The sequence below is a fragment of the Podarcis filfolensis genome, assembly GCF_964270895.1.
Source record: "Podarcis filfolensis genome assembly, chromosome: 1".
In the NCBI taxonomy this organism is placed as follows: Eukaryota; Metazoa; Chordata; class Lepidosauria; order Squamata; family Lacertidae; genus Podarcis; species Podarcis filfolensis.
This window is the reverse complement of record NC_139604.1, coordinates 134,798,273-134,812,578: the sequence shown is the minus strand read 5'-3', so window position 1 is coordinate 134,812,578 and position 14,306 is coordinate 134,798,273. Positions and strand designations below refer to the sequence as shown.

Below are 14,306 nucleotides of genomic sequence, written 5' to 3'. Positions count from 1 at the left end.
GTTCAACCCCTGGCACCTACAGTTAAAGGTTATTATTCATATATCCCACCTTTGGAGAAGGAAAACTCTGGTCCTAAATCTCTGCTGCCTTGTGGGACATCTTTGGGAGAAGAAAAGGCTCAGGAGTAAACCTTACACAAATCTAGGGTGGAATCCCTAAGCCGGTTGGGTGGCGCCTTGCACGCCTCCTTATGACAACTCCTGCAGCCCAGCTGGTGCCAAATGTATTGCTCTGCTTTCCTTTGGAGCCAAGAAGGGGTCTTGTTGTCTGAGCAGCCCAGGACTTCAGACACAGGGCCTGGTCGCGTGCCCCAGAGAGGTCACTTTGATGCGGCTAATGCAGCAGTTTGTCATCACCCCCAGAGGCCTCTTGAGACAGAAGGATGCCAACATACAGATCCCACCTTTCCTCCAAGAAGTTAAAGGTGGCGTACATAGTTCTCCCTTCTCTCCATTTAATCCCCACAACAACCCTGTGAGGTAGGTTATGCTGAGAGCTGGTGGCTGGCCCAAAGTAACCCAGTGAGCTTCATGGCTGAGTGGGGTTTTGAACCCTGGTCTCCCAGGTCCATCACCCTTAACAACAAAGCACACTAGCATGGCTAGGAAAAGACTCCTGTTCCTCCACCTTATCGTTTGCCTACATTTGGTAGGAAGGATGATGGTACAAGTCCTTTTGGGTGTAAATCTTTCTCACTGGAACTGATGTCTCCACAGGGAATGCAACAGGGCGCAATAGAAGGAGATTTTGCTCTTTGTATTAGTTTGTATCATGGTTATGAGCTACTGCTGCAAATGGGAATGCGATCCTTATATATCTTCTTACGCGGAATTATGGATGGATCAAAAGGTAAGGTATTCCTTTGCATGTGGAACACCTTCTGTTATCTTCCCAGATCAGCTGAGGGCATTTAGAGAGATGCTCTGACTCGTTCACCCCCCCCCATCAGAAAACTGGAAATTATGTATTTAACATAACCTCTAGAAAAATCTTAAAAGGCATGGGAAACAGAGCTTAGTTGCTTTCACACTCTTAAATCTTCAGTCACTGTGGCTCTATATATGCCATAATAATAAATACACATATATACACACACCTGCTGTGATAACTCAGTTGGCAGAGCATGAGACTCTTAACCTTGGGGTCGTGGGATTTAGCCCCACATTGGACAAATGATTCCTTCATTTCAGGGGGTTGGACTAGATGACCCTTGGCATCCCTTCCAACTCTGCAATTCTGTGATTCTATCTTAATGACAAAAGCATTCCTTTAGGGTCCTCTAAAATGATTTACTGTTGAAGTTTTATTTCTTCAGTGTGAGAGAATTTCCATTTAGACAAATAATATTTTGTTAGATATCAAGGCTGTAAAATCTGCGATGTGGAATAAGCATCTCAGAATCAAAATGGCTTTAAGAATAAATTGGTTTGACAGTAACATGGAAGATCCTAGATTTTAAAATGCACATTCATAATGTTTTCAGCTGAGCATAACAGTTCTCATTGTCGGAAGGGGTTTAGCACTTCCACCCTGACAGGCAAATTTCCAGCTGGCTTTGGGTACGGATGGGGCAGACAAGAGAGGAAGTTCCCCCGTTTAGCTGCGGAGGAGTGTGGATGCTAATAATTGGTTGAGGTTTAGCTGGCTCATCACAAGCATGCAACAATTAATGAAAGTTTCCAATTCTTGTGGAAAGTATTTATTCATTAGATCTATACCCTGTGCCATCGCCCAAAGGAGCCCAGGGAAGCAAAGGATAATACAATTTAACTTATAGGTAAAGGTAAAGGATCCCTGGACGGTTAAGTCCAGTCAAATTTGACTATGGGGTGCAACGCTCTTCTCCTCTTTCAGGCCGAGGGAGCTGGCCTTTGTCCACAGACAGGGTTGGGGTCATTTTGTCATCAGTAGAGGTAAGAGAGCTATAAAGTATGGCCAGAACGTGGAAGGAAGGAACACATGATGTGTCAGGGCTGGGCAGGTTGGAGGGGAGCCAAGAAAGTCCTTTGGCAGAGTCAAACCAGGTTGCATCTAATTTCTCATAATTGCTGGCTTGTCTGAGGCAGGGGAGCTCCTGTGTTAACTTTTGCCCAGTTCCAATGACCCAGGTTCTTTTGAAGTTCTTTTGCAACTTGTATGAAAAGTAATAGACCCTTTGAAGTAGTGTAAAACCCATTGCAGTTACAATGCATTATTGCTTATTGACTCGCTTGTTGCAGATCATGAAAGCAGTTCTAAAAGGGCAGTTCCTGTGTCCAATTTATGTAAGTCACGCGTCATTTCCCCCCCCAAGATCTTTAAACTGGTTTACCTCTCTCTCGAAAGGCATGACTCGTACCAAAAATGAACTTGGGCGTAATGAAGACTTCATGATGTTGTATAGGCAGCTTGAAAACACGTTTGCAGACACAAATGTGACCTCAGCAAATGGTAAGAAAGCAAAGCTAGACTGGCATTTTTCTTCTTAGTAGTAAAACACAACACTGGGCCTTGCCCATTTTTGCCAACTGACACTTTGCTGCTGGCATCCTTATGTCCCAAGAGAGTGGAGTGTACCTTCAGGGGTTAAGTCAAACCTCTACACCAAAGTGACCTCTCCGGGGTGCAAGCCTGGACAGTGGGTCTGGAGGTCCTGGGCTGCCCAGACAACAAGACCCCCCTCTTGGCTTTGCTGATGTAGTCTAGGAAAACAGAGCAAGACGTTTGGCACCAGCTTGGCTGCAGGAGTTATTGGAAGGAGGCGTGCAAGGCGCCATTCAGCCGGCTTAGGGGCTCCACTCTGGATTTGTGTAGGATTCACTCCTTAGCCTTTTCTTCTCCCAAATATGTGCCACAAAGCAGCACAGGTTTAGGATCAGAGTTTTCATTCTTGTAGACGGGCTCCGTTCCCAGGTGGATAAGTCCCATCTGCCCCTCACTTCCCTGTACAGCATGTGCAGAATCTTCCTTCTTGACCATTGGACTCCCTCTTGGTCTTGTCTGCTCAGTCCCCCAGAGCCCGTCTTCACAAGCAGGGGAAGTTCCTAACTCACCGAGGGCTGAGTGCAGGGTGGGCAACCAAAGGTAGACAAACTACCCCAGAAGGAGCATGACTTGTCTGCCACCAGAGTTGCTGCCCCTCCTCTAAGACCTTCTACACCCCGACTGACACTACCGAGGTATAAAGACTATTAAATTCAAAAGGAAGCTCTCTTGCTTGTGCAAACAATAACACTGCATTGGCAGGAGAATGGTTAATTATCTTCAGGTTTTACAAGGTGTTTTGCTTCTGCTAGAATTTGAAGCCTCTGTGATGATTTAGTTTTAGACAAATTTACTCATTTTATCTGTTATAAATGTTCTTTGCTTTTGACCTTTTTGAAGTTGAATAAAAACGAATCCCTAAATATATGGCTTAACTTGAACAATTTCATTGTTTCTTAACAGTGTGTTAGACCATAGTAATAGTCATAACAACAGTCTGATTGTAATTGTTTCAAAGGGTTCCTATTAAAGATAAAGCTGCCTAGAAGTTACAGATTTAAAACAAAAACCTTTGGCCTTACAGGAGATGGAAACAGGAAGCCATTCATCTACAGTCACCCAAAGTTAAAGAAATTAGAAGATGTTGTAGTGGAACATTTCAGATCCTGGAAGGAGCGTGGAGGTACATTTCGGATGTAATCAAAATGCTAATCCATAGTATGCGTTGATTTACACACTAACTTTATCTGTTTCTGACGTGTATTAGGAAATATGTATTCTGTGCTTTTGTCACTACCAATTATCTGTTGAGTTTTCTCCTTGACTTTCTTCTGTGTAACTTTACATTCTGATTGCCAGAGTTTGCGGCCTTTTCCCAAAACAACAGCAACTGTTCTTCTCTTAACAAAGCTTCATTCCCTAGCCTTTATAATCACTTGACTTCGTTAGCCCCTTACGAAATGTGGTTACCCAACTGACCATCACTGCACCCACTGATAATGCCTGCTTTTGTTTTCAAAAATGCAGAGTTGAATTTGAGGAGGAAATATTGTGGCCTCCTGTTCTGCTGCAAGGAGATGCATGGATAACGCACTCAATGAACTGGATAAATTTCAGGGTGTATAATATAGTAAAGAGGCTGCTAAAGGCCTTCTCAGTTTAAGCCACTATCTCCTTGGTAACGCTGCCCATCTAAAAAAACTGGTTGGAGCCGGGACTATGCATTTGCTGATATGGGGGTCTCCCTCTCTTTCTCCTGCATCAAACAGATCCAAGTGCACCTGAAGGCCAGCCTGGGGAGACCAGAGTCATGATCTTCTCCTCCTTCCGTGACAGTGTGCAGGAAATTGCAGAAATGCTGAGCCAGCACCACCCGGAGGTGAGGGTCATGACCTTTGTGGGCCACTCCACCGGCAAGAGCACCAAGGGCTTTACGCAGAAGGAGCAGCTTGAGGTAAGGAGGGGCCGGGGGCTGGCGGGGAGCCCAGCGTGGCAAAGTCATGCTGCGCACGTCTTGCTTGTTGTCATCAGCGAGCTGTTGTTGCAGGGAGAGCTCCGGTGCCAAGAAAGTGCTCTTTGCAAGACAGTGGTGCCCATTTAGAACTTGGCTGCTATGTGCCGATGCTCTGAACTCATGATGGTCCATACCTTCTGCTCGTTTAGCATGTGCTTAAGTCTCTTGATATTTATAGAATTAATGGGCGTGTAACTCTACTGCTCACAGTTGCAAGCGCATGATCACGGTCCGGCTGCAGAACTGCCACTGTTGCACAAGCCCAGAGTAATCCTGCCTCTTTCAAATGATGCAGTGTGATTCCCATAAGGCTCTTAGGCTCAATACCTAAATCTGGATGAACCAAGTGGCAGAAGTCTATAGAAACAAAATTACTGTTTGGTATCCAGGTACGTTTGGATTGTGTTGGCTGCTGCTGCTGCAGCTGCTGCTGCTACTACCACCACTACTATTTGGTAGTGGCTTGCCCGTAAAAATGATGCAGTGGCTTACAAAGACATATGGCAGGGGCCGGCGAGGTTTACCTTGCCTGGGCCGGTTCACTATAGCGGAGATCCCTCCGTGGGCCGGAGTGTGCGTGAGCGCATGACCTGCAATTTCTGGCTTCTGCGCAGATGCAATTTTTGGCATCTGTGCAGACATGATTTTCAGCGTATGCGCACGCGCAGATGCAATTTCTGGCGCCACAAAAGCGAGTCCCCACACTGTGCTGGTTTAGCGCAGTGGGCGGCGATTTGCTAAGCGGGTGGCTCGGTTTGGGGGAGGCTCATGGGTCGGTTAAATGACCCCTGTGGGCCGCTAGTGGCCCATGGGGCTTAGGTTGCCAACCCCTTACATATGGTGTAGCTATTGATCATAGAATCCTAGAATTGTAGAGCTGGAAGGGACCTTGCAAGCGTCTCTCTCTCTCTCTCTCTACACACACACACACACACACACACACACACACACACACACACACACCATTTCTTTGTAAGCCACTGCATCATTTTTATGAGTAAGTCCCTACCAAATAGCCAGAGCTACTCACCAGCCAAAGCTGATAAAGAAATAAATCATTTTGCAGTTAATCTTTTCCAGAACTGCAAATGTCTCTCCACACACAAACACGCCCCCCCCCCCGCCGCCTTTACATATCCTGCTTTTCCTCTGTTGTGGAACTCAAGGAACTCAATATGTGATTCCTAGGGGAGTCACTCCTTTAGACACCAGCCAGACTCAGGCCTTCTTAGCTCCAGTAAGATGTGGCCGCAGGAAGCCAGAGGTGATTGACAGGTTCTCTGCAAAGCAAATGCTCAAGTGTTTCCATCGTCCTTTAGGTCGTGAAACGTTTCCGTGAGGGTGGCTACAACACTTTAGTCTCCACGTGTGTGGGCGAAGAAGGCTTGGATATTGGAGAAGTTGACCTCATCGTTTGTTTTGATGCTCAGAAAAGTCCAATTCGGCTTGTGCAACGAATGGGCCGAACCGGGCGCAAGCGGGAAGGGCGGATCGTGGTCATCCTTTCTGAAGGACGGGAAGAGCGAGTAAGACATAGAGCCAATAGGAGCCCATTCTGCAGCCAACTCATTGCATTCCTCAACATAACCCAATTTTTTATTGCTTTTCCAAATTTCCTAAAGACGGGAACCCAAATCCTAAGACTTACCGTGCCTGAAAGTAAGTCCTTTGAGTAAGATGAACCAATGGCCCAGCGCTGCATGGCTTGGCAGGACAGGTCTGCTGTGGCAAACATTTAGGATCCTCATGCCCAGATGTTCTGTGTATCCGTCTCCCACAAAGCCATCGACAAGGAGGACATAGCTTTCTCTGATAACATGGACTAGTGTGTTTGTAATATTAAACCATGGTTTAGTGTTCCATGGATGAGCCACAGTAGCCCCAAGCAAAGCTCTGGGCTTCAGGCTCCCTTTTCCTCCTCTCTTCCTTCTGTTGGCCATGGCAGGAGTAGACCTTCTGCCAATGATTCTTGGGTTACTGTTGCATGTGAACTAGGAATCCTGGTTTTAAACATACAAGGGTTAGTTAAACAATCCAGCAGCTGTGGGCTGTAGAAACTGTGCTTATTTTTGCTTTCTCTTTCCTGTCTCCTCTGGTTTACTGGATCCGGGGTATGTCCTCCTGGTGAGTGGGCAGGCTGAGTTAGCTGGAAGAAATAATGAGAGCCTCCAGGGATGCCTCACAGAGGGGTTCCGAGGAAGTTACCAAATTACCTGATCTCATGTAATCACATGATAGCAGTTGGTCCAGAGCATGGGTAGGCAAACCAAGGCCTGGGGGCCGGATCCGGCCCAATCGCCTTCTAAATACAGCCCGTGGACGGTCCAGGAATCAGCATGTTTTTACATGAGTAGAATGTGTCCTTTTATTTAAAATGCATCTCTGGGTTATTTGTGGGGCATAGGAATTCATTTTTATTATTTTTTTCAAAATATAGTCCAGCCCACCAAATGGTCTGAGGGACGGTGGACTGGCCCACGGCTGAAAAAGGTTACTGACCCCTGGTCCAGAGTGCTGCTGGCCCAGAAAGGATTGGCACTTGACCCAAGTTTACAAAAGTCTGCAAGCCTAAGAACAAAAGAAGAGCTCTGCTGGATCAGGCCAGTGGTCCATCTAGTCCAGCATCCTGTTCTCACAGCGGCCAACCAGATGCCCATTATGGGAAACCCCCAGGAGCATTCGAGCTCAGGAGAATCACCTTCCCCTCCTGCGTTTTCAGCAACTTGTTTTCAAGCTTGCTTTAGCTGCAGGTCTGTCCATCCTTACTTGGGAATCTGTCCTGCTGAATGCAGTGGGGTGTACTTTCAGGCAAACACGCATAGGATTGGAAACTGCACACCCCCCCCCCCCCGCACACACAAACAAAAAACCACCAAAATTCTCCTTTGTTTTGCAGACGTACAATCAAAGCCAGTTAAACAGAAGAAGCCTCCTCAAAGCTATTTCTGAAAACAAAGGGCTCCACTTATACCAGCACAGCCCACGGATGATTCCGGAAGGCATCGACCCGAAGATGCACAGGATGCCAATCATGCCTGCGGAGCGTGAGCCAAGCCCCTCCAAGCCCACCTCAAAAGGGAGGAGAGACCACACTCTGCTGTTGCAAAAGTGGCTTCCCTATCCCACTGGGGCAGGTAAGATGTGCAGAACATTTTTTCTCCTCCTCTTGGGGCGTTGCTGTTATTTAAAGGCTGCTTTTTAGGGCCATGCACTCACAAGGTGGCATACAGGAAAAGGGATGGCAAAATAGATACAGCCGATTCCATGCACACCTTAAGGGTCAGCAGCTTAATGCAAGGAAGCTGCTCCAGGTCCCAACAAGCAGCACAAAAGAGAAAAGTTTTCAAGGCCTCCTTGAGTGCTTCTACCGTAGTGATGAGGCACCAACCAATCAGAAGGGAGTTCAGAGCTCTGGGCCCCCACTGAGGAAGCCCTGCACAAAGATCTCGCTGGCACGTCGCCTGAGGCAGACCGTAACGGGATGGGGAGGGTCACAGGCGTGGAAGTGGCCCTGCTCCACCAACTATACATGGATATGTGAGGGCTTTGGAAAAGCATTATTGCACCCTGGCTTAGTTGTTGGAGGGGTACCAGTAGCGACTAAATCCAGACCTGTTCCGGGTGAGAGGCACTTTTGCTGCTTTCCCATGTGTGTTGTCCAGCATCTAGATTAGGAGAAGGAAACAGACATACCACTTGTTTGAACGCAAAATTCCTCATTCACCTTCCTTCACGAGGGCATTCCATGTGCGGATGTGTTTTGCCAGATGTTTTATCGTCTCCCTCGTGCCACACGGTGCAACATTATCTCGCTCCTGCCCCATGCAATGGGGTGTGTGTGTCTTATCCCTCTTGGCTTTCCTGCTTTCAGAACTGGTCTGCTTCTATCACAGGATTGTAGAGTTGGAAGGGACTATGAGGGTCATCTAGTCCAACCCCCTGCAAAGCAGGAATCTTTTGCCCAATGTGGGGCTCAAATCCACGAAGGGAGGGCAATCTTGTGCTGAGCTCCAGGAGTTTAGAGGCATCTTCTGTTTGACAAGCTATGTGCCTGAGAGAATTTTCTTCTAAATATCGACCTTCTCTCCCTCCCTGCCTCCAAACACTTTCCAGATGCAAAGCAAACCCGTCCGTCTGAAGCTTGGTGCCTTACAGCTGAAGAATTTGAAAGATGGAATAGGTTGTATAAAATCAAAGCTGGTGATGGAATAAGAAACCCAGTTATGCCTCGAAGTCACTTTGAAACATTAGAAGATGAGGAGACGAGAGTAAGTTGGGGCCTGAATGCGCTTGTTGGGTGTTCTCTGGCCTGGAGCAGGAATTCCAAGCTCTGTCTTGCTGGATGTGCCTCAGCCAGGAGGAAAGTGGACTGATCCCTTGTCAAGCATAACAAAGGGCTGCTTTTGCCGTGAACTTCAGACACCAGCCGGGGGATGGCTGTAGCTCAAGTCTCAGAGGACCGGCTTTGCATTGTTCAATCCCCACATCTCCAGGGCTGGGAAAGACTCCTGCCAGCAACCCTGGCCGTTGAATAGAAGACAACGTGTGTCACAGTCCATGCACAGTACTTTGGTGCTCTCTGTCTCTTAACTAACAGATTGGAGTGAAAAAGAAAGAGTATTTTAAGAGAGAGTCGTCTTCTTGCAATAACTCTTAATGTTTTATTTAAGCATCAAGCCCTGTAACTGGAATTACTATTTTTGTACAATCTGGATCATGAGATGCTTTGTATTTTGCCAGCCAGTACTTGGAATGAGCTCTGTGTTGCTCTCTGTTTTGAAACCCAGGACTCGCAAGCCAAGGAGGTCCATGTGCTGTCTCTGTCAGAGTGGAGGCTGTGGCAGAACCGCCCTTTCCCTACCCACCTGGTGGACCATTCGGATCGCTGCCACCACTTCATTAGCACGATGGAGATGATCGAGCAGATGAGGCACGAAGAGGTCAGTAAGCTCACAGTCTCACCGAACAAACACTATCTCCCTATAAGAGTCATGTCAGACTTTATAGTTTTCATGAGACTGTGTTGTGCCTTTGTTGAAGGAAGCTGAGCAGGCTGAGGGGCCAGGCAGTGCAATTTGTAGGAGTGGATTATGGACTCGGGGGAGGGGGCAGTCTATGGTCAGCCATAAACCTCACTAGGTGGCTTTGGAAAAAGCACCTCTCCGCTTGAGCCTGCCATTCAGAACATTTATAAGGTAATGGGCTGCTAAAGCACTTTCAGAAAGACCTTTGCCAGTAAGCAAGCATCTTCAAATGCCTTTGCGTACGACCCTTTGTAGGCCCAAGCGGAGTTAGGAGAAAAGGCCCTGGGGTGCCTGCGGCCCCCATTCCTCTGGACGTACTCCGGTGAGCGTAGCTCTGGAAAAGGCATCCCTTTCTTCTCCAGGGCGCTCCCAGCGACCTATACCAGCTGGTGTAAGCACACTATCCTTCTGGCTTAACACAGCAAGACGTTGGAGACATTGTAGTTCTAAACTAGTAATTTATTTACAGAATATACAGACAAGCAATCATGGTTCTCTCTCTCAGCTCCGAGAGCAGAAAAATCCATAGCGTAAAATTGAAAGTACAGTTTTACAGTCTCATGCCGGAAGAAAGATAAGCCTGTCTTCCCTTCTCACACTCCTCACAGACAGGCATGTGAATCACACAAATCATACAATTCAGCTTCGGAGGTCTGATTTGCTAATGGGGTTGGGGCAATGTCATGCTTCCTGTATCTTAAGTGAGTTCATTGCATTCAGGTTTGAGGACCTGTTGATCTCAGCAACTTAGTTTAACGTAAAAACGCTTTAGTTTGCTGTAAATTCTGAGCAAATACATGTATGAGATTCTAACTTGGAAAATTCTAGGTGTGGATTTTTTTAGCTTTTCTCTGTGTGCCTTTTATTCCAAGCACAAAAAAGCCACGGAGACAGTTGTGTCCTGCTGTAGAAAAGGGGGGAACAACCCTCTGTTTCATGCAGATGCACACATCAGCACACAGATGAACCATAAAAGGAGCTTTTTATTAATGCCTTCCTGGCTTCATTGCTAAGGCAACGGAGGCTTGGCCAAACGGATTGGATTTTCCCCTAGCTAGAGTTTGCAGGTTCCACAGTGCTGCCTTCAGCGCTTTGAGAGCAGGCAGTGGGCTTATCTCCCATCACAGTGCTGTGGTGCTTAGCCCTAAGACTGGAGGTAAAAGATCCCTCACCGCCCTAAAGATCAGACTCGGAGCCTTATCTCCCAGTCCGCTTGTAGATAAAGATGAGGCCTGGCAGGCTGGATCTGGCCTGCAGGCCATGGGTGGCCACCTCTCCTCTGTTAGAGAGAAGCCAGTTGCTCTGCTCTGGAATCCTGTGGAGGAGTCCGCACAGCTGCTCCAGAAGAGCCCAGCAGATGACTTTCTGTTCAGTGAGAGTGTGCTTGCTGGGCGCAGCTCATTAGAAGGAACGCAGCTTTTGCGCAATACCCCTTTCAAGGCTTTTCTGCTGTGCTTTTGCTTTGGGAGCTGTAGCTTCAACAACAGGAGCCTCTGTAGATGTTGACACCAATAAGAGATTGTGAATTCAGATTTCAGAAACTAGCTGGTGCCAAATTTGGTGGCCAGGCTGCTCACCGGGGCAAGGCGGCCTGAGCACACAACTGTAATCCTGGCCCAACTGTGTTGGCTATCAGTTAGCTTCTGGGCCCAGTTCAAAACACTCATTTTGACCTACAACACCTCATGCAACTGCACCCCAATACTTCTTGGACTGCTTCTCCCCATATGAACTGACCTGGACCCTTTGATCATCCTCTGAGGCCCTTCTTCCTATGCCTCCTCCATGAGAAGTCTGGCGGGTGGCAGCATGAGAACAGGCCTTTGCAGAGGTGGGTCCCCATTTGAGGAATGCTCCCTCCAGAGAAGCTCACCTGGTGCCATAATCACATATCTTTAGGCAATAGGCAAAAACATTTCTTTTCTGCCCAGCCTTTGATTTTAAATTATCCATGGCCGCCCCGAGTGGCTGAGATGTTTTAATCCTGCCTTTTAAGAATATGATTGTCTATTAGATTCTTATTTTATTTTGTTTCATGCGGTTTTAAATGTTTTGTTTGTTTGCTTGTTGTAAGTCGCTTTGAGCTACTGTTGGAAGAAAAGTAACTAATTAATAAATAATAATAATAATTAAATGGTGAATGGTTGAACTTTGAGGACAATGTTTACCCAGTGTTAGAAAGTGAGATATGAAAGCTAGGAGCACCTTAAACCTCTAGGTTATGGATGCAACAACAGAACGTCTAGGTGTGTTTTTTAATAACAAGAATGCAAAGCTGAAAATGAATGAATTGCAGCTGAAATGTTATGTCCATTTTTCACATGGTCTAGTCCTTCCCCTGCCCACCCCCCTAATATTCTTAAGAGGGTCTTTTTTCCAGTCTTCAGGGAGTAGCTGGAAGTGGGGAGGCAGGAAAAGGTCCTCCTTTCCTTCATTCTGCAGTTTTAATCTGAAATCTTAGGCTCAGTACTGCGCCCAGAGCTCAGAAACTGCTTGCACTAATGAAATTCCCTGTTGCAAAACGCGCCTAGAACAATGGGAGTTTCAAACACTGTGTTTACTACCATGCAGAGCGCAGTAAATTAAAAGGATTGCATTGTCGGTCTACTCCTGAGAATTCTTTAATAAAAAGTGTGCCCCGGGTGGATTTTAACCCCCCTCTTGTAGGACCTCCTTGCAGGCACTTCTGCTTTAGCTAGGGATGCAAACGTGCTTCTAGTGAACAGGTGATGCTGTGTGTTGATACACTTAGGCAGGTTTTAAGCAGCAAACTCACTTTGGGTTCAGGAGCTTGAGTCACTCGCAGTAACTATGCAGTTCTTGGCCTGCACTAACGTCAGAGTGTTATATTTAACACTTGTCGGTTCTTCTCTCCTACTTCAATTCACACTCCTACGCCAACAAAATGGCTCAAGGCTATAATTGCCCACATGTGCGACTCCTACTTATGGCTGCTGGGATTCCATGGGTGGGAAACTGCAGCTAGAAGCCTGCAGAGAATCCAGAGGAGGGAGTCAAGTCCCACACGTGCAGGAGCAGTGCAAATGCTCTGTTGTTGTCGCAGCTTCAGCACTTGGGATCAAATGTCTGGAGGATGGGACCTGTCCATGCAAGGCAGCCTCAATCGGTGCTTGGATAATTTTGTTTATTTATGTCTGTTTTCCCTCTTTGGAATACTTCCAACAGTGTTGAAAATGCATCTCCTTTTCACAGCGGAAGCCCGCAGAAGAACTTCCACTCAGGAGCACAGTTACAGTTGTGGAGAATTCTTGTGCCTCAAAAGGCAAGCGTCCTCTCCTCACTGTGGCCACCCAGATAAACCCAAAAGCACAATTTCAACACGAGTTCTCTCCCCTCCTGTGGCTTCCAGCAACTGGCATTCAGGAGAGCATCACTGCCTCCAACTGTGAAGGCAGAGCAGAGCTATCCTGGCCTAGAAGCCATGACTTCATCCTCCTCCATGAATCTGTCTAATTCCCCTTTAAAGCCATCCAAGTTTGTGGCCACAGCTGCATCTCATGGGAGTGAATTCCATAGTTTAACCATGCGTGGTGAAGTTCTTCCTTTCATATGTCCTGAATCGACCAATGCTCAGCTTTGCTGGTTGGCCCTAAATTGAGAAGGGGTAGGATGACTGCAAAGGTCATGCCAGGCATCTGAGTTAGCAAGGATTGTTGGAGGCCCCACGGGAGCCTGAGGGCGGTGAAGGTGAGCAAGTTAGCTTGAAGCATTGCTGCAGCCCCAGGCAGAAGCCCATTGGAGGTTGGAATGCTCCAGTCAGGTGGTCATACAGTTCAAGGCACACTTGAGCCATGCACATGAGTCTCCTGGCACACCTGCTGTCACCCCTGGGACTGTGGCAATGAGGGCAAGATCCCAGGAGTTGAGAGAACTTCTAGGGAGGAGTTTTTAGCACAGAACATTGACAAGAAAGGCGCAGGTTCGTGGGGGAGGTTGCAGAAGCTGTGCTTGGAGGAGGGGTGGTTCTGCGCAGTTCTGTTTGCATGGTTTGCTTTTCAACCCACATCTGAAAAGCTAAGCTTGGTGTGCGGAGAGCTTCCACTAATACCCATGCACACACACACTCTGTTGCTAATCAGGTCCTGCACTACTTTGCCCTGGAGCATTAAAGGGTCATATGGGCATTTAAGAGGATAAAGCTGCACTCAGCAATCTGAAAGGCTTGCCAGCTTTCCCTGCTTGCTTCTCCAGCTTGTTACAGAAAACACATTGCCCCTAATGACAGCAGGGAAACTGATGTTCATTCCAAAATTATGCTGTGTTGGCTTTGCCCTTCCTTCCTTCCTTCCTTCCTTCCTTCCTTCCTTCCTTCCTTCCTAGTGCCTTATTTTCCCTTTGGAGGCTTATTCTTCATGCGCTCCAGCCACGGGGTTCTTTTGCATTGCAAGGAGTCACTTTACTGGAGCCCAAGAGTGTCAGTATTGTTATTCTGACTCCTGTACTCCCAAAGCCAGAGTTGCCTTGTGACTCTGCGGGTGGGATGTTTGTGAAATGAGTTATATGGATTCTCCCATTTATTGATGCCCTGCTCCCCTGGGAGAGAGAGAGAGAAAGAACTGTTGTTCGTTTTTTTGCAGGCCAGAAGCCCATTTAATTGTTAGGCACCACATTTTCTGTCACCTTTCCAAGTTGTGAATATTGTTAAGTCTGGCAGAATTCTATAATTCTTAATGAAAGCTGTTGCGCTAATGCAATCGTATTGGGAAAGGAGCAGTTTTGTCCCATGACCTATTTTGCTGAGCAGCTGGTTTCAAATCTCAAGTTTTGTTAGTTCCTTCAAATG

The 14,306-nt window shown here is 47.1% G+C and overlaps 1 protein-coding gene across 1 annotated transcript in view; it reads left to right on the top strand.

Moving 5' to 3' along the window:
* Positions 1-14,306, top strand: part of FANCM (FA complementation group M) — a 52,273-nt gene that overhangs the window by 23,530 nt on the left and 14,437 nt on the right. Inside the window, exons 6-13 of the mRNA XM_083609286.1 lie at positions 718-850; positions 2,327-2,431; positions 3,549-3,647; positions 4,234-4,418; positions 5,798-6,004; positions 7,375-7,612; positions 8,592-8,746; positions 9,266-9,418. Of these exons, the coding sequence (XP_083465412.1) occupies positions 718-850; positions 2,327-2,431; positions 3,549-3,647; positions 4,234-4,418; positions 5,798-6,004; positions 7,375-7,612; positions 8,592-8,746; positions 9,266-9,418 (1,275 nt within the window). The remainder of the gene's footprint in view (positions 1-717; positions 851-2,326; positions 2,432-3,548; positions 3,648-4,233; positions 4,419-5,797; positions 6,005-7,374; positions 7,613-8,591; positions 8,747-9,265; positions 9,419-14,306) is intronic.